The sequence below is a fragment of the Monodon monoceros genome, unplaced genomic scaffold (assembly GCF_005190385.1).
Source record: "Monodon monoceros isolate NGI ecotype Baffin Bay Population unplaced genomic scaffold, NGI_Narwhal_1 Super_Scaffold_10, whole genome shotgun sequence".
NCBI lineage: Eukaryota > Metazoa > Chordata > Mammalia > Artiodactyla > Monodontidae > Monodon > Monodon monoceros.
In genome coordinates this window covers 1,815,052-1,840,488 of record NW_021703766.1, presented here as the reverse complement: position 1 = coordinate 1,840,488, position 25,437 = coordinate 1,815,052, and the positions used below count along the sequence as shown (strand labels likewise).

The window sequence follows — 25,437 nt, the reverse complement described above, 5'->3', positions numbered from 1 at the left end:
GGCTGCGTTGTCCCCAGGCTGGTCCCCTGGGCTCTGTGGTGAACGCGTTGGAATAATTTCAGCGGGCAGGCGGGGGCTTCAGAGGAAGAAAATAAAAGCGTGCGAGAGGCGTGTGGGGCCCTGGGGAGGCACGAGTGACTTGGCTAGAGCCAACTGTCCACGCTGCCCAGGATGCCGGCTGCAGGGGTCGAGGCCCAGATCTCTGCTGGCTGAGGGACGCGGGTTGGAGTCGGCTTTCGGACTTGGACCCGGTGCTGTCCTGAGCCAGACAGCGCCGGTGCCCACAGTGTGCCTGGAGCGATGGTCTCGGTGGCCCTCAGAGTGGGTCCCCGAGCACAGTGTTGGCTTCACCGGGGAGCTTGTCAGGAATGCAGAGGCTCTGGCCATGCCCACCCGGCTGGGTCAGGAGTTCGGGGGGTGTTAACTCGCCCTGTGATCAGGGACACTGCCATCACCCAAGCCTGAGACCCGCCGGTGGTCACATCTCATTTGCTCTTCCCTACGAGCCTGGGTCGCTCCAGTTAGCATCTTACAGGCCATGTTTAGGGAGGTTGGGCCTCCCTAAGGCCCACTCAGATCTCCTGATTCTGGGTTCCGGGTGATGGGGACAGAGGGGTCGTCCCTCATCTTCATGGCGATGGGCACGTGAGGTGGCAGTGGAAGTGGCAGAGTCCCTGAGAGGGTCACCTGCGTGCAACCCTGCCCTCCCAAGCTTACCTGGAAAGAAGCAGGGGTGTCCCCTTGACGACCTGTCCGCATCTGGGCGTCTCCCTGAGAGGGGCAGCCACGGCTGCGGGGCCCGGGGTCGGCGGAGTGCAGAGTGCAGACAGGAAGTTGCCCCTGCCCTGGGGGCTGCACCGGCCCAGACAGACCCCACAGCACCGCAAGGGTGGTGCCTTGTCGGGCCGTGCGTAGTCTTCTCTTTGCGCAAGGCTGGCTTCTGTCTTTCCACATACAAGCTGCTTGGGGTATAAAACAAAACAGTGGATTTAGTCTTTTGCAAATAACCAGCCGGATTCAATGGAACCACCATGGGGAATCAGGGCCTTGAATTCAACCTTTTGTCTGTTGCCCCAAACAAGAAAGCAAGAGGGGGAGGAGAAAAGACTCTGGCCCAGTGGAGGCCGGCCCAGAGCCTCCCTTTGGGAGAAGCTGTCTCCTCGCTGAGGGCCCGCGTTCTCTCTCCTGCTCTGCACCAGCCCTTTGCTCTCAAGCGGCGGGGCCCAGCTACCCCGGCAGGTCACAGCAGAGCTGATCTGGAGCGTATTTCTCTAATAGCAACATCCATGTTTCTTACTGACTTCAGCTCTAAAATCAGAGGTGTGTTCCGACCGGGAGCAAAACTGCAAATACAATAAAAACTGCAAGCTGCAAGCAAGGACAGCGCAGCTGCCCTGTCACGCCATGTGCAGGAGGCCATGCCCACTGCTGTATGTGCCTGGGGGGTGGGTACAGTTATCACCCCCATTTCACAGGTGAATAAACTGAGATCTGAGAGGTGGAGTGAGGTCCCCCCGGTCGTGGGTGGGTGGAAAGGCCCAGCTCTGGACTCAGGGCTCCTTACTTCTGGCTCACACACTGCAGGCTCTACTCTCCCGAGGCTCCAGAACCGCCCGGCAGGCTGGCCCAGCAGGGCCCCGTTGGCCTCAGGAGTTTGTTTCAAAGCCCCGTGTCCCTCACTCTACTCTCAAAGCGCCTAGAACGGGTCCAGCTCATCTTCTGTCTTGCTTTGGGATTTGAAATTATATATTTCTCACTGCTTCCGTTCATTTTTGTGTACCAGTCATTAACCATCTTGTCTTCTGTAAGTGACCTGAAATTTCGCTTAACGTACAACTAGCCATTTTAAAGTGAACAGTTCAGCGGGGATAGAACACATTCACGACGTTGTGCAACCACCACTTCTGTCTGATTCCAGGCCGTCATCTTCGTCACCCCAAGACGAAGGAAACCCCGACCTCATTAGCAGTCACTCCTGTTCCCCCTGCCCCAGCCCCTGGCAGCCGCCAGCCTGCTTTCTGTCCCCACGGATCTATCTGTTGAGGACCTGGAGTGATGTATGTATTTTAGAGCAAAGGCTGGCTGAGTAGCTAGCTATTAGCTCCCTTTTCCTCACCATTCGCTCTTGTCTGGGCGCACCCTGCGTGCACATTTCTGACCCTCTCCAGCCTCTGCTAATCTGTTCGGGGACCCCTGGAGTCACGGAATTGAGGAGTAATATGCCGAGCAGTTCTTTTCGCTGATGTGGAAACAGACTCGGAGGCCGTGGTTGGTTCTGGTCACTCAGGTCTGCAGGGGCGCAGTGTCGAGGCTTGTGGAAGGCCAGGGTGGCAGGACCCGGGAGCTCGGAGTGGGAGGGAGGCTCCAGCCCCCACGTGGGACCCTTGGGCTGCCTGCTCCGTCTCTCAGAGAAAGCTGGTGTTTGCCTTTGTCTCCATTTATGTGATAGACTCTGCGTTCACGTCTGGAAGGTGGGAACGATGCCGTCCAGCCTGTAGAGACGTGGGGTAGATTCCGTGATTGGGCAGGGTGGCCCGCTTCCCAGCACCTCCCCATTATCACCCCTTTATCTGAGGGAGGGAACGTGGGCACTCATTTTCTCAGGGGTGGGGTCCGCTGCACCACGCAGGATGCCAGCTGTTGCTCCCAGTCTGGCACCCTCGGGACGCGGTGGGCAGGAGCTCACTGGGTGCAGAGCCCGGGTATGACCGCGAGCCCTGGGTTTGAATCCCTCTGCTTTGGCTGCCTGGCCCCTCTCTGAGCCTCAGTTTCCTCATCTGGGAGGTAAAATGCTGTTCACCCCTAAGGGTTGTTTTTTGTTGTTGTTGTTTAAAATTACTTATTTATTTTTGGCTCTGTTGGGTCTTCATTGCTGCGCACGGGCTTTCTCTAGTTGTGGCAAGCGGGGGCTACTCTTCGTTGCGGTGCACGGGCTTCTCGTTGCAGTGGCTTCTCTCGTTGTGGAACACGGGCTCTACACGTGCGGGCTTCAGTAGTTGTGGCATGCAGGCTCAGTAGTTGTGGCTCGTGGGCTCTAGAGTACAGGCTCAGTAGTTGTGGCACACGGGCTTAGTTGCTCCGCGGCATGTGGGATCTTCCCAGACCAGGGCTCGAACCCGTGTCCCCCGCATTGGCACGCGGATTCTTAACCACTGCGCCACCAGGGACGTCCTATCCCTAGGGTTTTGATGATGAATATTAGTTACCGTTAACTGAGCATTAACGACCTCCCAGCACTTTACACGGATTACATGGATTACCGCGTTTAAGCAGCACAGCCACCGTCCCCGTTTTACAGGTGAGGAAACCGAGGCACAGAGAGTTAAAGCAGACATTCCCAAGGGCACAGATCCAGAAGGAGTGGAGCTTGGATTTGACCCCGTGTCTGCTCCACTCCTGACTCCTCCCTGTGCCCCCGTATCCACGGCCTCCACGAGGCTGGCTGTGCATCCCTAGCTGAAAGCCCGGCCTGCCTTGAAGGGGCGCAGGGGTGCTGGCAGGGAGGTGGGCTGAGTCTCTTCATGTAGGAGCATCCTCAGCTGTGGTCGGGGGGCACCAGTGGAACCCAGGGCGACATCTCGGCAGGTCCCAGCTGGGGCATCTGGACTCATTCAGCAAATAAACATGGGGCACCAGTTAAACTTGAGTTTCAGGTCATCAGTCAGATCATTTCTAGTATAAGTATGTCCCGTGTAATATGTCTCTAAAAATTACTTGTTCATGTGAAATTCAGATTGAACTGGGCGTCCTGTGTCTTATCTGACAGCCCTGTCGCCAACCCACAAGTGGCAGTGGCAGTAAGCTGGGGGTGAGAGGTCCCTGCAACAGCAGCCTACGCCCAGCTTGCACTGGCCACAGGGAGACCCACTGTCCAGGCAGATGGGTCTGGCCTTAAAGGGCCAGCTTCCCGCAGGCCACCCACCCCAGGCAGGGGAGGGGCCGTCCAGGACCAAGAGGCTAGTCTAGGTTCCTTCTCACAACCCCAGGTGCAAGCCCTGAGTCTCTGCCCCAGCGTGGGCAGCTGCAGCCTGAGGCAAGAAAAAGTGTAGGTTGGGGCGGGGTTGGGAGGAGGGAAGAGGGTGGGGAGCCGCACCCTGTGGAGTGTCATTTAATTTGCGTAACTACCTATGGCAGGAGAAATTTAGACCCATCCCATGGGAGTCACACAGCCTATAAGTACAGCAAGAATATGGGCCCAGTGCTGCTGAGTTTATTTTATTATGTAAAATACATAGATAACCGGGCTTCCCTGCTGGCGCAGTGGTTAAGAATCCGCCTGCCAACACAGGGGACACGGGTTCGAGCCCTGGTCTGGGAGGATCCCACATGCCGCGGAGCAGCTAAGCCCGTGTACCACAACTGCTGAGCCCGCGTGGCACAACTACTGAAGCCCGTGCGCCTAGAGCCCGTGCTCCGCAACAAGAGAAGCCACCGCAGTGAGAAGCCCGCGCACCGCAACGAAGAGTGACCCACGCTCGCCACAACTAGAGAAAGCCCGCGTGCAGCAACGAAGACCCAATGCAGCCAAAAATAAAATAAACTTTATTTTTTTAAAAAAGATACATAGATAACATAAAACTTGCCACTTGAACCATTTTTCGGCGCACTGTTCAGTGGCATTAGTCATACTCAGAATGTCGTACAACCACCACCTCTATCTATTTGCAAGACTTTCGCGTCACTGCAGACAGAAACTCTGTACCCATTAAGCAATAATTCCCTGCTCCCCTCCCCCCGCCCCATCCCCACCATCTACTTTCAGTGTCTCTGAGTTTGACTCCTAGGTATCTCATATAAGTGAAATCAAATAGTGTGTGTCCTTTTGTGACTGGTTCATTTCACCTAGCAGAGTGTCCTCAAGGTTCGTCTACATTGTAGCAAATAGCGGAGCTGCCCGTCCTTTTGAAGGCTGAATAATGTTTCATTGTTTGGATGGACCACATTGTCTTTGGCTATTGTGAATAATGCTGCTGTGCATGTGGGTGTGCAACGTTGATTCTTTTGGAGATACCAGCCCTGCCAGTTTTCATGCCTTAAGGTGTCCTTGCTGAGTGGTCTTCCCAACTCTTCTTGGATGCCTCCAGCAATGGGGATCTCACTGTCTTCCAAGGCAGCCTCGTCAGTAGCCAGTTTGTAGCCTGGATCTGTGTCCTTGTAGCTGCCCCTTATGGGCCCCATGAGCCCTGTTTGGAGCTGCTCAGCCAGGATGTGTTTCTTCCTTCTTCTCTTCCACCCCCCTCTGTGTCTTCCCAGGTTGGGCCTTCTGCCCACATGGCCTGGGGAGCCCTGCAGGTCACTGCTGACTGCCTCAGCCTCTTACTCCTCCCATCGCCCTCCCCGACCTCTAAGAGAGAGAGAACAAAATCCAACCGTGAGAAGCAGGAGGGAAGGGTCTTTAAAAACACTATCAGTGGCAGGAATCATAAAAGCACCTGTGGTCTGATGGTCTGTCTACCTCGATGTAAACCTCACCGAGTTGCCCCAAGACAGGGCAGACCGTGGCGGCTGCATTGCCCTCCCGCACTCAAGCTCACCCTCTCCTGTGTCTCCGCAGGGACCTACCAGGGCCAGTGGGTCGGCGGCATGCGTCAGGGCTACGGCGTGCGGCAGAGCGTCCCCTACGGCATGGCAGCAGTCATCCGCTCGCCCCTGAGGACCTCCATCAACTCCCTGCGCAGCGAGCACACCAACGGCGCCGCGCTGCACCCCGACGCCTGCCCCGCCGTGGCCAGTAGCCCAGCCGTGTCCCGGGGGGGCTTCGTGCTCGTGGTGCACAGCGACTCTGAGATCCTCAAGAGCAAGAAGAAGGGGCTGTTCCGGCGCTCGCTGCTGAGCGGGCTGAAGCTGCGCAAGTCGGAGTCCAAGAGCAGCCTGGCCAGCCAGCGCAGCAAGCAGAGCTCCTTCCGCAGCGAGGCCGGCATGAGCACCGTCAGCTCCACGGCCAGCGACATCCACTCCACCATCAGCCTGGGCGAGGGCGAGGCCGAGCTGTCAGCCATCGAGGACGACACCGACGCCACCACCACCGAGACCTACGTGGGCGAGTGGAAGAGTGACAAGCGCTCGGGCTTCGGCGTGAGCCAGCGCTCGGACGGGCTCAAGTACGAGGGCGAGTGGGCTGGCAACCGGCGGCACGGCTACGGCTGCATGACCTTCCCCGACGGCACCAAGGAGGAGGGCAAGTACAAGCAGAACATCCTCGTGAGCGGCAAGCGCAAGAACCTCATCCCGCTGCGTGCCAGCAAGATCCGCGAGAAGGTGGACCGGGCCGTGGAGGCGGCCGAGCGGGCGGCCACCATCGCCAAGCAGAAGGCGGAGATCGCGGCCTCCAGGTAGGAGGGCAGGGGGCGGCATGGGGAGGCGCGGGGTGGTTCTGCGTCACGGGGCCTGGTTTGCTTGGTTGTGCTGCCCAGGTTGAGGGCTACACTGGTGTTTCTCAAACTGTGCCCTGTGGAGCCCTGGGGTTCCTCAGAGGTTCCCAGAGGCGCAGCAAGGAAATGGTTGATCTGAGGGGTTTCTGGGTCTTACAGCCTCCCCTCAAAGGGAGCAGACCTCCCTTCCTCTCTTTTACTTGTTCTGTATGCTGGTGTTTAATGTAAAACATTGATGGATAAAGATGGTGGCCGTTCTGCTTGGTAACATGCATAGGACGGCTGCGGAGTGCCCACTGCTGCAGGGACGTGGGAGCAGGGTGGCAGCTGTCCCGGCCACCCCAGCCCGAGGCCCAGATTCCCCATGGGCCCTGGATTCGGCACCAGCTGGACAGACCGGCTGTGGGCACTGGCCTGGGGCTCACTTGAGGCTTGGCGCTGTAGGCCAATAGCTGTTCTGAATGGGATGCAGGACTTACTGCATTTAGGGTTCAGCGGGGCCACCAGGCCCTAAGCGGTGGGTCCAGAGCTGACCATTGGCGGGCTCCGTGTTGGATGTTGAGGTGTCTTTGGTGTTGGTACAGGGGTGGGGGCTTCAGAGCTGGAAGAAGGGGCCCTGGGTCCCCCTGGGAAGCACAGAGGTAAGTGTGTGAGCCTGGGTCTGCCCCGCTCGGCTGTGGGCAGCAGGAACCTCCAGCCACAGCTTGAAGGAAGCTGCCCTATTGCAAGCCAAGGCCCCCAGGTGGCCATGCTCCTGGGCTCTAAGGAAACAGTTCCTGACTTGAGTTCATCGAGAGCTTCCCACCGCTGTCCCCTTTCCTGGGTCCGGGTAAGGCCCTCGGGTCCGCCCTGAGAGTCATGGGGCCTGGGACGGGGATCTGGGGTTGCTTTAAATGCCTTAGGCTGCCCGGGCAGGAGGTGTTCGGGAGGACAGACGCTGAGTCTTTCTGGATGATTCTGTATTCCCGGCCAGCGGCAGGCCTGGAGTTATTCCAGGGAGACGCCCAGCTCAGTTCCAGTTCAGGCCTTCCCAGCCTTGTCACTAATAAAACTTTAGCTCGTTCGGTTCTGGTCTCCAGTGACCTTTGATCCACACTGAGAGAACAGAAAAGGTGGCTGTGGGTTGTTGGCAGACTGTCTGCGGCTCCCGTCTGAGGTCTTGGAAATGAAACCCATTCCAAGAAGCTGAAGGGAGATGGAATTACAACCTTGAATGTCGGGGTCCCGCACCGCTCTGTTCACCCCTTCCTACTCCCCCAGAAGTGTTCAGGCCGCATGAACAGAAGCAGCATTTGTGACCACTCACCTGGTATTTTAAGATCAAATTTGGTTCCATAGTTACTTTTTCCATTATACATGTAACACTTGCTCGGGATGGAAAACGCAGGGAGCCGCAGCCTGAGGGCGGGTCTCACGCGTCACCCAGAGACTCCAGCTGGCGTTTGGCGTATTTCCTTCCTTCCAGTAGTTCATCTGTTTGTCACCTTTGTGTTTGGTTGCCTCATTGACCTCAGTGGACCCAAGGCACTTTCCAGGGCAGGGGGACAGTGTCGTCAGAAATTGAGGTGCCTGTGAGGCCGAAGCACTAGGATTTCATGGACAGTATTCCCCGGCACTGACTTTAAAGTCCGACACCCAGGCGAATTTCTTGAGACTGGGGACATGGCACACATCTGCGGGAGGTGTTTTCTGACACCTCCCACGGAAACTGCGGGGGGCTGGTCTTCATGAAGGAGTCCGTGGAGGTGGTGGTGGTGTGGGTGGAGCTCAGAGCCAGCTCCCTAAGGAGCCCCACCTGGGACAGGCTTCCCACCTCTCACCTGTGGGATGAGAGCGGCGGCTGCCCGCCTGCCGCAGGGGCCTGGGAACTTCCCTGACAACGGCTCCGTGTATCGGGTGCTGGCTCGCTGAGACGTCCAGCCTGGGCCCATCACTGCTGAGCAGCCCGGGGGAGGTGCTCGCTCCCTCTGGGCCACAGGTTACTTGCGGAAGGATGGGATGGAGCAACATGCAGTGCCCTCAGCGTGTGTGGGGCCTGGCGTGCGCCGCTGTCACCCTCCCAGGCATCCCCTGAGCTGGGCGGGCCCCTCCCCTCCCGCCCCAGGCCTTGTGGGGAGGTGGGTGTGGATGCACACCCATGGTGTGATCTCAGCCTTGCGGCTTTGTGGTGCCCGGGGTCACCCCTCGGAGGTGGGAGGGGACAGTGTCCTCGGTCACCACGACAGAATTGAGGACGAGCCTCCGTCCCAGGCTGTGGTGGGAGCTGCACTTGCCGTGTTTCTCGATGAGCTTAGATTTGAAAAAAAAGAAAGAAGAGAAAAGGAGGAGAAGGACCAGTGGCGGCTGTCCTGGAGAGTGAAGCCAGCGGATGCGGGCGGGTCGGTGCCCACCCTCCACCGCAGTGTGACAGTGGCCACGGCAGCCGCCTGGGGCTGTGGGGCGGCCGGGTTCTGGCCAGGCGCGGGGAGCTGCGTCCTCGGGCCCCAGCCGGGCTCGGTCGCTAAGCCGAGTCAGTGAGAAACGGTTTGGTGTGTCCTCGTCGTGATGCCCGGGACCTTCCCTGGAGGGCGCCTGCAGTGAGGACAGGGGCGCAGGCTTTCCTGGGAAACGGGGGTGGCACGGAGCTCGGGGTCTGAGAGGGGGTCCCGTTATGTCCGTTTCAGGGCGGACCGCACCTGTAGCTTCTAAGGGCTGGGCCCTGGCCCCGCCACTGAGATGGGTTCCCAGCATGGTTTCCAGCATCCCTGCCCCCAGTGTGCGCTGGGATCACCTGGGGGCAGACGCACAGGCGGCCCACCCCAGAGATGCTGAGCTCCTTGCTGGGGCTGCCACCTGGGCTTCAGAGCCCTTCGAAAGCTCTCCAGGTGATTCTCAGGTGCCCTCGGCACCCTCAGGAGGTGTGTAACATGCAGATGGTCGGGCCCCACCCCCAGAGCTTCTGCCTCAGCAGACCTGGGTGGGGCCTGAGAACCTGCATTCCCGAGGAGCTCCCGGGATGCTGGTCGGGCAGGCCTGCCGCTCTTGTATCTCCCAGGAGGCCCCAGGGAAGAGGAGACGTGCGCAGACATGCCTGTGAGCAAAGGCGGGAGGTGGAGGAGGTCCCTGCCCCGTCAGGGTCAAAGTGGGAGCCGGGGCTGAGGGGAAGGTGTGCCGGGCAGGTCGGTCTGGGCGAGGCAGATGGCATCAGAGGCCCTGCCGTTCCCCAGCCGTGACTTCTCAGCGTCGTGTCTGCGCAGGAGCTCGTTTTGAACGAATGCGTGAATAACTGCTCAGGCCCCACCCCCTCATGTTGTCAGGGGCCCCGGCCACCTCCTTTGGTTCTGGGTCCTGGACGTGTGGCCCTGGCCACGGTGGGGCAGGGGACCACCAGGCCAGGCTCCCGAGAGGGCTGAGGGTCCCTTCTTGCTTCTCGGTGCCCGCAGATTCTCCAGGGTGCGAGGCAACCCCGCCCCCCACCCCGGGGTCCAGCAAGGCAGTGTCTGCTGGTAAAGTTCATGGGAGAGAACTGCGAGTTTCTGTGGGTTTAGTCTGTCTCGGGGCCGGGCCCGCCCTCCCGCAAACACGGGCCAGACCTGATCCGGCCGCGCTGCTGCGCCTCGCGGGTCCTCTGGCTCCACGGAGGGGAGGAGAGGGAAATCCCCCGCCCCAGGGTCCTGCGTTGTGGGGATTATGTGACAACTCGTTGCCCCACCTGGACACCCTGCAGGTACCAGGTTCGCGCCTCAGTGTGCCCTTTCAGAGGGGCAGGGGCTGGATGGTGGAACAGACGCTGGTGTACCCCCCCCCCCCCCCCCCCCCCCCCCCCCCCGGCCCGCCCCCGGGGGCCCCCCCCCCGGGGCGGGGGGGGGGGGGCGCGGGACCGGCGCGGCCCCCCCCCCCCCCCCCCCCCGCCTCTTGGCCTGGTGCCCTCTGGTGCTACACCCGCAGCCTGGAGCTGGGAGCCACCTCTGCTTCCCGGGAGTGACCTCTGTGCTTGCGGCTGAGTGGGGAGCAGCTGCAGGCAGGGCGGCCGTGCTGCTCCAGGATCTCTTGTTCCCCGAGGGGCGGGCAGCCCTGGACGGGCCCGGGTACGGGGGCAGGAGGTGGGGGCAGCCGGGGCACCCGCTTCTGCGCGTTGAGGCTGCTGGGCGGTCGGGGCGGTGGACGGCGTCGTGGCCCCAGGCCCGCGTGCGGCCGTCAGTTGACGCCCCTGTCTTGTGATGCTTTGCTGAGTGAGCAGAATCGCGCGCTGGGAGGGACCTTGACCAGACGTTTAGGTGTGGAAGATGACAGTTCTTGGCACGTGGGCAGCCGTTCCTCTCTCCCGCACCCACGGCAGACGTGGCTAATTGACGGCTGCGCTCAGAATCCTCACGCCAGGCAGTCCAGCCCTTCTGAAGGTCGGAGGTCATCCCTGCCAGCACGGTGGGAGAGTGGACCCCGCGGGCAGCGTGCCTGAGAGCCGGGCCCCCGTGCCAGCAAGGCAGCGCCCGGGTCTCAGAGCCAGGCAGTGGCCCAGGCGGGACTAGAGCTCACATCTCGGGCGCTGCCTACTGCCCTGTTCCTGTTCTCGGCCCCTTCAGACCTGCACCAGATTCTGGGGACCCTAACTGTGAATAGGGGGGTGCTGGCTGGCTTCCTTAAAGTGCTGTCCAGATACAGCCCTGCCCCTGGGACAGGCAGGGTTTGGCGTATGAAACCTCGGGTGAGGCCTACTCGGGGAAGGGCTTCCAAATCCCCAGTCGCTTTTTTTTCTTTTTTTTCCCCCAATTATTCCACATAAATGTATTGAATGTCAGGAACTACGTGAAGCATTGAATACAAAGATAGGTAAGACGTGGTTCCAGCCATTTAGGGAACTTAGTCTACAAGTTTAACATTTATATTAGCAGATATTCTGCTCACTTCAAGAAGGTCTTGTCTTGGTTTTTAAAAAAAAGAAATAGAAACGATGTCATTCTTTTTCTGATTGTAACGTTGCTGTGCGCAGTCGCTTTTTTTATGCCCGGCCCTGTGTTGGCACCTGTCTGGGCCTCAGGGTGACCTGTTCGCTTTAAGCTTTCTGCTGTGGCGTCTCTGCCCCTGAGTTATGGATCTTCACCAGGCTGTCCCCAGAGCCCTGGGTGCAGGGGGACAGCGCACAAGACCCCCTGTGGGGTCTCCCAGACCGGGAGGGTGGATTATTGCTCGGAGATTGCCTGGGGCTCTCTAACTGGGGCATCTTTCCATCTTAAATGAAACAAAATATTGGAGGATCTGAAAGTGGGGGGCGGGTAGTGGTGTATTATTGTTTTAAAATATGTACCTATCATTCCTTGTTAAAACGTTAAGAGTCATATATCCCTGTAAAAAACGTTAACGCAACAAGGCAGACCGGTATCAAGTAACCGTGTCCCACCGTGGACTGTCCATCTCCTTAGAGGGAATCACGGTTTTTTCAACACGTGTACAGGTAAGTGTGTCACACCTACATGATTCCCGGTTACGGTGATGGAATTGTACTCGACTTGTTTTATAGCTTGTTTTTCTTTTCCCCTCACTTTTACCCGGGACCGCTTTCCATGTCAGGTATGTTTCCTTAGCAGCTGCGTCATATTCCATGGTGTGGAGGCACCACAGCGGTCCAACTTACTCTGCTAACAAATGTTTCGGATGCGTCCCATCTCTCAGTCTTACAAACAAGACTGCAGAGACTGTCCCCTGTCCTCCACGCCGCACCCCCCGAGCTGCTGGCAGGGGTGTTTCTCACCATGATGCCACAGAGCAGGCATGGCTGAGTGACATGTGCATTTAAAGATTGTGGAAGCTGCTGCCACATTGCCTGGCCACAGGCTGCACCAGTTTACCGTGGCTGGGTGGGAAGGCTCCAGGAGGGGGAGGTGGGGTGGCCTTGAGTGACTGCTCTGTTATCGAGGGGTTTCTCCCTGCAGTAGGCCGATAACAGCCCCCCAAAGCATCCCTGTGCTGATAATTCCTGGAGCCTGTGGATGTGTGACCGTCTGTGGCAAAGGGGACTTGGCAGATAAGATTACATTGGGATCTTGAGATGAAGAGATTCTGCAGGATTATCTGGGTGGGGGGCCCAGTATCGTCACAGGGGTCCTTAGTAGCGGGTGGCAGGAGGTCAGAGTCAGAGCTGTGATGATGGAAGTGGAGGTTGCGGTGATGTGGCCACGAGCCAAGGGATGGATGCAGGAGCCTCCAGACTCTGGAAGAGGCCAGGAAACAGATTCTCCTCTGGAGCCTCCAGAGGGAACCAGCCCTGCGACACCTTGATTTCGGCCCATAAGACAGGCTTGTTTTGGACTTCTGACCCCCAGATCTATAAGGTAATAAATGCATGGTGTCCTAAGCCACTGTGTATGTGGCGAATTGCTACGGCTCCGTAGGAAATCCATAGGCTCCCGGCTGTAGCCGAGGGTGGGGTATATCCCCGGTGTCCCCCTTCTGGAGCGGGCATGCCTGTCCCCTTCTCGCTCCCACCAGGCGGCCTGCTCTGCAGCCGTGCTTCCAGGTCCTGCAGATTTGGGCTCTCTGCGGCTTCCTGCCTCCGGGGGAGGGCCGGCCATGTGCCAGGACAGGCCTTCTGGTGGGCGACAGCCATCTGTTCTGGCTCTGCCCTCCCAACATTAAAAAAAAAAAAAAAAAAGGAACAGGAGAGACTGGGGGAGTGGGGTGCTAGGTCCTGAGAAATGCCTGCATTGGGGACCAGCCCGAGGGCTCCCTGGGGGTGAGAGGCTGCTGCCTCTGGGGCCACGTGTGCCCCAAACTTGGGCTCCGTCCCGGAGATCCAGGAACCCTTGGCCTTGGGCCTGTGTCTCGCGTCTGTAAGGTGCTTCCCGGGGCCTGGCAGGTGTCGGCTTTGGGTGCCAGCTTCTGCCCACACCTCTGTCACCTCCGGTCTGCACGCGTGGGCTTGGGGATTCGGGCTGTCAGATGGGATTAGGATCGTTGCCCGCCTTGCTCTGTGCCACTTGTCAGACAGAACGCACGGGGCCTCTTACTCACCTGCAGGCAGCTTTCCCACCTGGCATCAGAAGGGCACCTGGGGTGACATGCCCTGGCCCTGGCCTGGGGTTCTGGGGCAGTTGAACCTACCTTCCACTGAACTCACCCCTTCACAAGAGAAGCTGTTGTCTCTCACATGGCCCTGGAGAAAGGAGTTCCCAAATGGTCTTGGTGAGCTGTCCCCAGGCTTGGTGACAGTAGGGATTTTTTCCTCTAAATCTAAACCCAAACCCTCCTGTTACAGCTGGAGCCAGTTTCTTTCCCATCTTTGAGGGAAATGGTAAATGATTCCACTGTTAGTAGTGCTGTGGCCTCAGGCACGGTGCATAAACTCCCTGGGCCTTCACTTCCAACTCTGTAAAATGGGTTGAAGAGAGCGTGTGCCTGGCAGGGTCATTGTGAAGAGTGACACATCACCAGGAAAGGTGGGACACCAGGCTGCCTTTGTTAGAGCAGGCGGGGGTGGGGGATATAGGGAAGACTCCCCTGCCCTTGACTCCTGGGCAGCCGTGGAGCCTCAGTCTCCCCACCTGAGTGAAGGGGCTCCCTAGGTGCGGGGACTGCCATATCCACACTGGTCAGATCTGAGGAGTTTAATTTGAGGGTTTTTTTTCTTTTTTCTTTTTCTTTTTTGGCTACGTCGGGTCTTAGTTGCGGCACGCGGGATCTTCATTGAGGCACGCAGGATCTTTCTTTGTGGCATGCGGGCTTCTCTCTAGTTGTGGTGTGCAGGTTTTCTCTTTTCTAGCTGCGGTGCGTGGGCTCCAGGGCGTGTGAGCTCTGTGGTTGTGGTGTGCTTGCTCCAGAACGTGTGGGCTCTGTAGCTGGCGGCACTCGGGCTCTAGCTGTCCCGCGGCATGTGAGGTCTTAGTTCCCTGACCAGGGATCGAACCTGCGTCCCCTGCATTGGAAGGAGGATTCTTTACCACTGGACCACCAGGGAAGCCCCTAATTTGAGTTTAAACTGAGGCGTTTCATCAGATGGAAGTTCAGTCCAGCCTGTGGTAGGTTACATGTTTGTTCCACATTCCCCATGCCCTTGGCCATGTGACTGTGGTCCCTTCCCACTGGAGGCTCGGCCACGGGCTTTGTTTGGTCCGTGGGACCGGCCTGGAGTGACGGAGGGTCCATCCCAGGCTGAGGCCCTGGGACGCTCGGTGTGTTTCTGCTCACCCGCCTTGTAATTCTGCCATCGCCATGACAACATACCCTGGGAGCCCCCATCCCTGGGGGTGAGGGACACTTGGGAAGACCTGATGCACGAGCAAGAATAAGTGATTATTTTAAGCCACCTACTTTGGAGGGGCGGGGTTGTTAAACAGCGATGTTTGGCATCACTGACTGCTACAGCCTTCAGCGGGTGGTTCTGGAGGGAAGAAAGGAGTGTCTTCACTGTGCCTGTCTGCACACACCACGGGCTCTGGGCCACACTGGACCTATTGGTCCTTTTTGGAAACACTCCTGGTCCTTTATATGAGTGTCCTGGGGCTGCTGTATCAAAGTGCCTCAAACTGGGTGGCCTAAAACCACAGAAATGTTCTCTCCCAGTCCTGGAGCCGGAAGTCCAAAGTCAGGGTGTTGTAGGGTTGCAATCCCTCTGGAGGCTCTAGGGGAGGGTCCTTCCTGCCTCTTCCAGCTCCTGGGGGCTCCAGGTGTCCTTGGCTGGTGTCTGCATCCCTCCAATCCCTGCCCCTGTGTCTGTCCTTCCTTCTTATAAAGACACGTCATTGGATTTAGGGACACCTTCATCCAGTGTGACCTTATCCTAATTACATCTACCAAGACCCCATTGCAAATAAGGTCACACTCTGAGGTTCCAAGTGGATGTGAACTTGGGGGTCTATGCTCTGCACAGCTGCACCACGGCCGCTGCTCCCGTGGTCATGAATGCCTTTCTTCCTCCTGCTTCACCTTGACCTCCTGCCTCTGGCGTCGGGCCTGCCCTCTAGAGGGCTTGGAGCAGAACTTACTACTCTCCTGGGTAGCCCCTCCCCCGCCCCCAGTAGTTGTGTCTTTGGGTCTCAGGGTCTTATGTGCTCGTGGGTCGTGTGCCCCAAGCTCAGAGGCGCTGCTTTTGCTTTCCCAACTTTTTCTAACCATGAACATCTTCCGTGAGAGGCTACCTTATCCTCATCTAAGGTGTGTCCGTGTGTGTGTGTGTGTGTGTGTGTGTGTGTGTGTGTGTGTGTGGACTTTGCAGATGGTTTGGCGGAATGGAAGGGGGTTTCTTTGGTCGCTGTTCGCCGACCAGGCTGTTTGCACAGTGCCCAGCCTCTGCTCCAGCAGGAGCTTCAGGCTTTGTCTGCTGTCAGCTTCCCCCATCCCCGCCGCCACCTCAGACTCTGCCCCGGCCTCCCTTTGCCTCTCCCAAGACCTGTTAGTGGGCTCTGCCAGGTGGGGGGTCATCTTCTCCCAGCCTGTCTGGTACCCGGAGAAGTCATACCACGTGAGCATGGAAGTTACGGATTTGATCGTAACGGCAGTGAGTCAGGAGGGAGAAACGGAGGGAGGAACAGAACAAGATCGGAAATGGGAACATCTCACGCGTAAGCACCTCTCTGAACTTAGTTTCCATTGTTAAAAGACCTATATGTTTTGCCTAATGGAGCCCCTAAATGTATATATTTTAGGGGATTTTGAAGAGTCATCTTGACCACTTGAGGTTTTCTCCAAACCTAAAGGCTGTGTAAAACGTGACTTGGCTCTATTAATCAGGACTCTGCTGCAAGCAATAGAATCGTAGCTCAAATTAGCTGAAGCAGAAGGGGACTGTAGGGGACTTCCCTGGTGGTGCAGTGGTTAAGAATCTGCCTGCCAATGCAGTGGACATGGGTTCAAGCCCTGATCCGGAAAGATCCCACATGCCGTGGAGCAACTAAGCCCGTGTGCCACAACTACTGAGCCTGTACTCTAGAGCCCGTGGGCCACAACTACTGAAGCCCATTCGCCTGGAGCCCGTGCTCCACACAAGAGAAGCCACTGCAGTGAGAAGCCCACATACTGCAACAAAGAATAGCCCCCGCTGGCCACAACTAGAGAAAGCCCACGCGCAGCAACGAAGACCCAATGCAGCCATAAATAAATAAATAAATAGATAGATAGATAAAATTTGTATTAAAAAAAAAAAAGAAAGAAAGGGACCGTATTGGCTCCCATTTCCTGTGTTGGCTTCAGGCAGAGCTGGATTCAGGAGCTCAGATAATGTCAGGGCTCTGTCTCTCTTGGTTCTGCTTTCCTCTGTGTGATAATTTCATTCTCCAGCAGGTTTTCTGTGTGTGGTGGGAAAGGCCACCAGGTCTGCGTTCACATAACCCTTAGAGTTCTCGATCCCGGTGGGAGAGAGAGACTGTTTTCTCCCAGGGTCCATACAGTGATGATCTGGAATGGCTTGGATTGGCTCTGCTGGACTCACCTGCCTACTTACTACCCACAAGGGATGGAATTTCCTGATTGGCCAGGCTGGGTCATGTGCCCACCTCAAATGTGACAGTGGTCAGAGAATGGACATCCTGATACCCCACCAGGACGTGTAGTGGGGGAGGGATGGTCCCTAATGGGGGGCGCTGGGCAAACAAACCATCCAGCTTCAGCAGGGAGCAGTACCGGTTCATGTTGTCATGTCCACGTGGAAAGTAGCAGTGCCTCAGCCACTCTTCTTTCTACGGAGACATATTCACATACCATAAAAATCCCCCTTTTAAGGTGCACAACTCAGTGGTCTCCAGTGTGTTCAGAGTTGTACAACCGTCACTGCTGCTTTCAGAACGTTTCCATCGCCCCAAAAGAAACCTGCACCCCTGTGCCAGCCTCTCCCCCAGTCCCTGGCAGCCGCAAATCTACAATCTGTCTGTGGATTTGCCTATCCTGGACACTTCATATAAGTGGAATCGTACAATATGTGGAATACGTGGTCTTCCATTTCTGGCTTCTTCATTCAGTGCAGTGCTTTCAGCGTTCACCCCTTTTGTCGTCTGTGTCTGAGCTTCATTCTTTCTACGGCTGAGTAACATTCATGGTACAGATGGACCCCATTTTGTCGATCCACTCACAAGTTGAGGGACATTTGGGTTGTTTCTACTTTTGTCTATTATGAATAGTGCTGCTGTGAACGTTTGTGCACAAATTTTGGGGTGGATGTCTGTTTTCAGTTCTCGTGGGTGGATACCTGGGAGAGGAGTTGCTAGGTCGTATGGCCATTCCAGGTTGAACTTTCTGAGGAGCTGCCCCACTCCTCCGCACGGTCTGCCTCTTCCACGTTCCCGTCAGCACCGCACGAGGGTTCCCACGTCTCTGCGTCCTCGCTGACACTTGTTACCGTGCGTCTCTGATTCTAGCCGTGATCCTGGGTGTGGAGCGGATCTCCTTCTGATTGCATTTCGAGCATCTTTCCCTGCGCTTGTCGGCCATCTGTGCGTCTTCCTGGCAGAACCGTCAGCAGCTTGGATTTTTAATAAATATTTGTGTCGTCTTCCCTGTGGGCTGTGTTTGCTAGTTAGAGGCACCCACCCCATGGGGCTGAGCTGCCCTGTGCTCTGGCGGGGCCTCTGCAGGGTGGTGCTCGGGAGAGCTCTGGGCTGGGTTCGGCCGGCACTGAGGGAGGGACCCCTTCCCCAGCAGCCTGCTCTGCACTGACCCGCCTGACTCGGAGCCCTCGGCCGGCAGTGCTGTCCTGGGGGAGCAGCAGGGCCACCCTGGGGACAGACCTGACTCTTCTGCAGTTGTCACCAGGGAGACCAGGTCCCTCCTGCCCCAAAGCCCTGGTGAGCTCATCTTCTAGAGGAAGCAGGGCCCTACCCCCACCCCTGCCCAGCTTGGATCCCTCGGGGACGGGGTCGAGACTGAATGAAGCTGCTTAAGACCCTGCCCCCTCCCTGAACCTGAGGTGCCGCCAAGCTCCTGGGACCTCGCAGGAGCATCAGGGACGCTGGAGGGTGTTTGTCGCTTGGCCTCTTTGGCTCCCACACCCTCTCCCTTGAGCCCCCATCCCTGCCCTGGGCTCCTAGGATGCGGGAAGGGGAGGTGGAGGCAGTAGAGCCCCAGCTCTGCGTCTCAGGCCTCAGTGCCACACCCCAACGCCAGGGACTGGTGAGAGGCCACGTATATGGAAAGTGCAGCACAGTACTTATTGTGGGGGGGTTTGCGCTGGGGTGAACAGTGCCCCCCCCAGAATCCATGTCCACCCAGAACCTCAGACGTGAGCTTGTCTGGAAATAGGGTCTTTGCAGGTGTAGTTTAAGATAAGGTCACACTGGGTGGGCCCTAAATCCAATGGCACGTGTCCTTATAGGAGGCCACGTGAGGACAGAGGCTGAGATGGAGGGACACAGCCACAAACCAAGTGTCATCTGGACCCCCAGGAGCTGGAGGGGCAGGAAGGACCCTTCCCCAGAGCCTCTGGAGGGAGGGTGGCCTTGTGACCCCTGGGTTTCAGATTCTGGCCTCCAGACTGTGAGAGAGTAAATCCTTTTGTTTTGACTCACCCGGCGTGTGCGGCAGCTCAGGACTCTGTACCTGCCCATACCACCTGTGTGTCGTCTCCTCGGCTGTAAGAGGAGCTCTCACACCTTCACGGGGACCCAGGGGCTGCCCGGCAGCCTTTCCCTTTTGACTTGGGCACATTCATCACTTCCTCTCCATTTGGAAAACTGCCTTGAGTAGGAATTTTCCTGAGGAAATGAGGAAACTTAAGCAAAACAAGGCTTCGTCCCCTCCCCATCCTACCGCTGCTGTCCAGCCTGACTGTGCAGGGCTGGCTCTCTGCAGAGGCAGGTCCCCTCCTTCCTGGGTGCACAGCTGGGGGTGTCTCTGGGCTCCCCCTGCAACGGGGTGGCCGCAAGCCAGGGGGGAGCCGGAGAGCAGGTGCAAATGACCCTCCGCTCCGGGCGCTTGGTTCCTTCCCTGTCACTCGGCTTCACCACAGTGTGGCCCAGAGCCCGTGTTGACCTGAACTCTGACCCACCCCTCCCCCAAGGTTACTTTTGAAGAGAATTCCAGGCATCATACCCTTTCATCTATGAAAATTAAAATAATTTAAAAAAACATAACCTCAATATCATCCCCCCCCCAAAATAACACCAATATCTAATATTAAAATCCAGCTGCGGCTCTCATTCTGCTGGGTGCCTCATTCTGAATTAGTTTATTTATTTAAATCAGGACTGAAATAATACCATACACTGTAATTGGCTGATATGTCCCTGGTCTCTTAAGCTGCAGGTTCCCTCGCTGCCTTTTCTTTTTTAGATTTTTAATTTTTATTGGAGTATAGTTGATTTCTAATGTGTGTTAGTCCTCGCTGCATTTTTTCCCTTGTGGTTTGTTTGTTGAGAAAACCAAGTTGCTTTTCCTGTAGAATTTCCCACAGTCCGGGCTTTGCTGAGCGCCTCTGGGGGTGGGCTTAATAGGTCTCTCCGTCCCGAGGATTTCTGAAACCGGTAGTTAGACCAAGGGGTGTGATCTGGTTCTGCTTGCTTGTTTGTGTAAGAATATTTGCTGGGTGCTCTGAGCAGCTCTGAAGATAGCAGGACTTAAAGGCCGTCCTGCCTCTGGGTGAGGTCACTGGTCAGTTGTGGCCATTGCCGGGTCATGTTTCAGGAACACCTGGTTTTGGCTTTAAATGAACAAGATATAAGCGTGGGTTGCATCCAAGCTGTTACCCATCGTTGGGCCTGTTTGTTACAGCACTTAGCCCAGCCTGACTGATACATTGACTGCTGAGCTGATGCCTCTCCTGCTGCAGCATGTGTGTGGGGGAGGGTGGTTCCGGCCCTGCGCAGGCAGCTGGCTGGACCCCAGAGCCCCAGGCGATGAGGGCCCCTCCCCGTGTGGCTCATCTGCAGGCAAGCCTGGTGCTGGCCCCTCTGCAGCCCTGCAGCCCTGCGCGTGGGTGAAGAGGTGGTTGCCTGGCTTCCGCCGGCCCAGGGAGGCAGCTGCTGGGAGGAGGGCGGTGGGGCTCTGCGCCCCCAGGCTCTGAGACAAGACTCTCCTCCCGCTCCGGCGTGGGGGAGCCTTCCCTCACCCTTCCCTCAGCCACTCGTGATGTTACAATACACTTTCTTCTTCTTTTTACTCAACTCAAGAGTCAGATCGAAACGCCGCCTCTAAGCCCCACCGCCCACGGGGGCCACTGCCCAGGGTCTTTCTTCCCGTTCACACGATGCACGTGCGTGCGTAGAGGAGGCATGTCATGTCGCTTCTGTAGTTCCAGAGTCACTCTTTATTCACAGACCCTTTTTGAACATTTCTGTGTGATACACACACCCGCTAGAGGTACTTCTTCTCCGGAGCAAGCTGCCTTCTAGGGTGTTCTTCATGTGAGGCTTTAAAATCACATGTGGATAGTGTCCTATCTTTACAAAGAAAAGAAGACGAAAAGTATACATTCATGCACGTATACTGAGAGTATACATTTAGATGCTTGGTTCTTGGCCGTGTGGCTCGATGCCTCTAACTTTGACAAGCCCCTTACCGCCCCTGGGACTCCCCTGAGACGGGGGTGGGGCTGAGATCTGCCGGCTGACGGCTCAGAGCAGGCGGTGCAGAGCAGGGTCCCCTATCCTCCCGGCACGGGCAGGGACCCAGGAAGCCCATAGGGAGGACTCAAGTCTGTAGCCACAAGCCCCCTTGAGTTGGCCACCCGTCCCCTCCCGGGACTCGAGGCTGTGATGCTGGCACCAGCTCCCCAGTGAGGCTTTGATGTGAGGTCTGTGAGGCCTGCCCTTCTCAGAGGGAATCGCGGGGAGTGGAGGAATCTGGCAGTCGGGTCCAAGCCCTGGCGGGGTTCTCTGTAACCTCAGGCTTGCTTGTCAGACGGCCCCCCTGATACCCACAGAGGTCCTGCTCGACCAGCTGGGAGGCTAGTCTCGTGGGACCAAGTGTGGTGGCCAGTGTCGCCTGCGTGGAGACTGACCCAGCTCCATGGAAGGTCTCCACCAGTGCAGAGAGGGGATATCAGGGCGGGGGCACAGGACCCCCGCCTCTGGGACCGGGCACAGCGGCCTGTCCCTAGTGCCTCGTGTTGGGTCATCTCTGCAGTGGACAGAGGGGCACATCACAGCCTGCTCTCTCTGTCCCAGTGCTTCCAAGCCTCGGGATAAAGTCCAGATCCCCAGCGGGATGGCAGCCCTCCTTGTATTCTGGCCCTGTGACCCGCCACCCCGACTGCAGTCCTGCGCTGCAGCCCCACCACCCTCTGGGCAGCCTTCCTCTTTGCACATGCTGTTCCTTCTGCTTGGAATGCCTTAGCTCCACCCAGCCACCTCCTATGCATCCCTCAAGACCCAGTTCAGACGCACCTTTCTGAACTCATCCCCAACTCTGAGAGGAGTTTTTATCTATTTGTTGGAATTGTGAGTTCCCTGAAGTTATGACCATATCCTTCTCAGTACCCAGTAGGTACAGGAGCGAGGAGGGGAAGGAGGGGATCTCTTTAATAAAGAGGAACGCGTCAGAGTAATACATGTTGGGGCTGTAGGGTCGGACCAGCCGTGGTAGTCCGACCTCATGTGAGCCTTCACTCTGAGCTTGTTTCCCCATCTGTACGTCAGGCGTGATGATAGACCCACTCCTGGAGCAGCTGGGATGGACCGGGAGGATGCCTGTGGAATGCTCAGCACACCCTTGCCCCCAGGAAGCCCTCAGGGATTGCATTTCTACCTTGAGATCCTCGGGGCAGTTGGAACTCACAACAAGCTTGCTGAACACTAACTCAGGAATCAGAGGAATTCTCTTGCGAGGCTCTGATCCTCTCACCGCCCACAGACACTGTTCCTCAGGTCCTGGTCACTGCCCCGCCCTCTCCTTGTGGAAGGGTGACCACACGCGTGGACTGGTCACCTGGGATGTTCCAGCAAGGATTTCAGATAAATCCCTGCCCTGATTTGGCTCCAGGAAGACACTGTCGCTGCAGGCGAGCTGTTCTTTGTTGCCGAGCACCCAAAGGGCGTGGCGAGCAGGTTCCTGTCGCCCACCTTGGACAAAGGCTATGTGCCACCAGTTTGCCTCGGGGGTCAGAGGGGTGGCGCCTTGGGGCTAGAAAGGGCTTGTGGCCTCGTATCTCTGGCCTCGTTGTGGCCCTGCTCTTTCTTCTTCAAAGTCGCACTATTCTGTTCGAGGCAGGGGGTGGGGACCCGCATCGCAACATCCCCTGCCCATCACCCCTGCCGGGCACGTGAGCTTCAACACAAACCCATCACGCACAGGTGCAGACCTGGCCTCAGGCCCACCAGCCACCTTGGCAATGTTGCCTCTCCTTGCTGAGCTAGTTTCTCTGTCTGTAGGACAGGAATCATTTGCTATTTTTGTTTTGATTTTCATTTCCCATTTCTCTTCAACAGTCATAACAATTCCCAGGGGTGATAGTCAAAATACTTGTCAACCAATCAGCACAGCACCAGCCAGCATCCCTACAGCTGCATGGAGAACCAGGCACCTGTCCCTGTCCACGCTCCTACTCGGCCCGCCTCTGAGGCAGTTCTGGGTTAAATGAGGAGGGAGGCAAGTGCACACAGTACGCTGGCCCAAGCACACCTGGAATCTCGGCTGCTCTGCTGCCGTCACTGTCCCCCACGCATTCCCTTCTACCACCGCTTGGCCAATCTCTGCAAGTTGACTTGAGTAGGGGCCGCCAAGGTCGGGGTGTCACCCATGACAGTGGAGCCTGGATAGTGGGTCTCTCCAGGGTTGCCAGCAATACCGAGTTAACCTGTCAGGGTGCCCTGACTGTGAACTTGCTTCCCCGAGCTGGTCAGCTGAGCGGGACACAGCCGGGTGCCCTGGGGTCTCTATGCCCCGTCCTCACAGGGTAGCACGGGAGCCCGTGCGCCTGTTTCACAGCTGAGGAAGCTGAGCACCTTCCGTGCCTTGTGCCTCTCTCCTGACTCCTGGCATCTTTGTCCTCCTCTTTGCCTGGTGTCTTAGCTCAGAATGCGTGACAGAATCTCACAGACTGAGGGTTTACACAAGACGCAGTTTCTCCCAGTTCTGGAGTCTGCAGAGTGCAAGGTGAAGGTGCCTGTGGGGTTGGCTCTGAGCCTCTCTCCTTGGGGCAGGCGGTACCGTCTCACTGTGTCCTTACGTGGCCCGCCCTCCACGCATGCAGAGAGCTGTCTCTCTTCTCCTTCTCATAAGGACACCAGTCCTATTGGATTGGGGCCCCACCCTTATGACCTCATTTATCCTTAGGTACCTCCTATAAGTCCTGTTTCCAAATATAGTCACATTTAAATTTCAAGGGATACAAAGTTCCGTCCATGGCACCTGGTGTGTATGGAAGGAGGCCAGATTGACAAGACCCCAAATAACAGTAATTTAAGGTCTAATACAGGCTGCAACATGGATGAGCCCCGAGGACATGGTGCTGAGTGACAGAAGCCAGACACGAAAGGACAAATCCTGTCTGACTCCATTCATGTGAAATACCTAGAAGAGGCGAATTCATAGAGACAGAAAGGAAAGTAGAGGTTCCCAGGGGCCGTGCAGCAGGGTGGGCAGTGACTGCCTGTTACTGGTATAGGGTTTCTGTGTGGGGCGGTGAAAAGGGGTTTGAGATAGATCGTGGTGGCAGTCGCACGGCACTGCGGATGACCCCACCGCCGCTGAGCTGCGCACTCCAGGTGGCTGACGTAGCAGATGTTATGTATAGTTTGCTACAATAAAGAAGCTCACAGCAGCGCAAAGGAGATGCTTATTTCTTCCGAGATCAGACGAGATCGGGCGCGTTCGGGGTGGTATCGCCATAGACGAGATGCTTATTTCTTACGTGTAGCATCCATGCTGTCCCCTCCAAGGAGCACATGGTACTGTGCTCACACCCCATTGGCCAGAATGTAGTCACATGACCACCCAGCTGCAAGGGAGGCTGGGAAATGTAGTCCTTATTCCAGGTGGCCATGCACTGCTACAGGGGAGTGGGACCAGTGGTTACTGGAAGGGCAACAGCTGTTCCTGCCACACCTGGCCACAGAATGGCCATTCTTGATGACCTAGGTGAGCCCTGGGGGCCAGGGTCCTGCGGCGTGGCCTGTGCTGCCCTGTCTTGGGGCTGTGGGACCTGGCTTTGTCCACCCCACCTGCCCTAGGCCCCTCACTCTTTGGGTGCAGGGTGCTGCCCGTTTGTTGACTGGTGTCTCCGGGGTCAGATGAGAACCTGGCACGTTGGAGACGCTCAGCAAATACTTTACGAATGAGTGAGAGCAAGTGAAAGTCCGTTCCTGGGGTCATAGCCGTTCAATAGCCGAGCCAGGATGTGAACCCTCAATGCAGCATCCGGGTGGAGACTTCTGTGTTTGCCTTTTGGGAAGAGCATTAGGACAAGGGTTCCATCTCTATGTCTCCCTCTCTCCACCTGTGGACTCTGACACAGACCCAGGGCATAACGGGCAAGGGAGGACAGAGAGAACGAAGACTTGCAGCTGACCCCACGTGTGGGCAGCGGTGGCTGGGAGGTGGCGTGCGGGGCTGTGCTTCCGCCCTGGGAAAGCTGAACAAGCAGCCGGCCTTCCCGACTGTCTTCCTTCTCAGGCCCTCTGCGTGGGGCCTGCTGGCGGGGTTTATGTGAGGGAGTCTGAACCCCAGCCTGGTGGACACGGGGCGGGCGGGCGGCTGGGAGCCGGGCTGGGTGAGGGCCTGGAGCAACAGCGTCTGCCCCCTCAGCCCGGCTCCTGCCTTTCCGACTGAATGCGCCCTTGTTAGCTGTTCCTGGCAGGACGCTTGACTGCGGAATAATTACGTGAAGTGGCTGAACAAGGGCACGATCACCGGCAGGGTGCCACCGTGTCTGCAACCTCGGTCAGCACGGGTGCTGGCCGAGACTCCCGGCCAGTCAGGGGGCCCCAGCCCAGGCCGGAGACAGCCCGCCCTGCGTCTGGGGATTGGCGCTGGTTTGCAGGGCCCCCAGGCCCCGTCCTTCCCCTTCCCCCTGCCCCTCCCCTTCCCCTCCCCTTCCCTTCCCCTCCCCCAACACCCCTCCTCCCTCCCCCAGCCCCTCGCCCTCCCCTTCCCCAGCCCCTCCTCCTCCTCCCCTTCCCCAGCCCCTCCTCCCCCCTCCCCCAGCCCCTCCTCCTCCCCCCTCCCCCAGCCC

The 25,437-nt window shown here is 57.5% G+C and overlaps 1 protein-coding gene across 1 annotated transcript in view; it reads left to right on the top strand.

Moving 5' to 3' along the window:
• Positions 1–25,437, top strand: part of JPH3 (junctophilin 3) — a 79,054-nt gene that overhangs the window by 27,264 nt on the left and 26,353 nt on the right. The window contains exon 2 of the mRNA XM_029242686.1: positions 5,555–6,332. Coding sequence (XP_029098519.1) covers positions 5,555–6,332 — 778 coding nt within the window. The remainder of the gene's footprint in view (positions 1–5,554; positions 6,333–25,437) is intronic.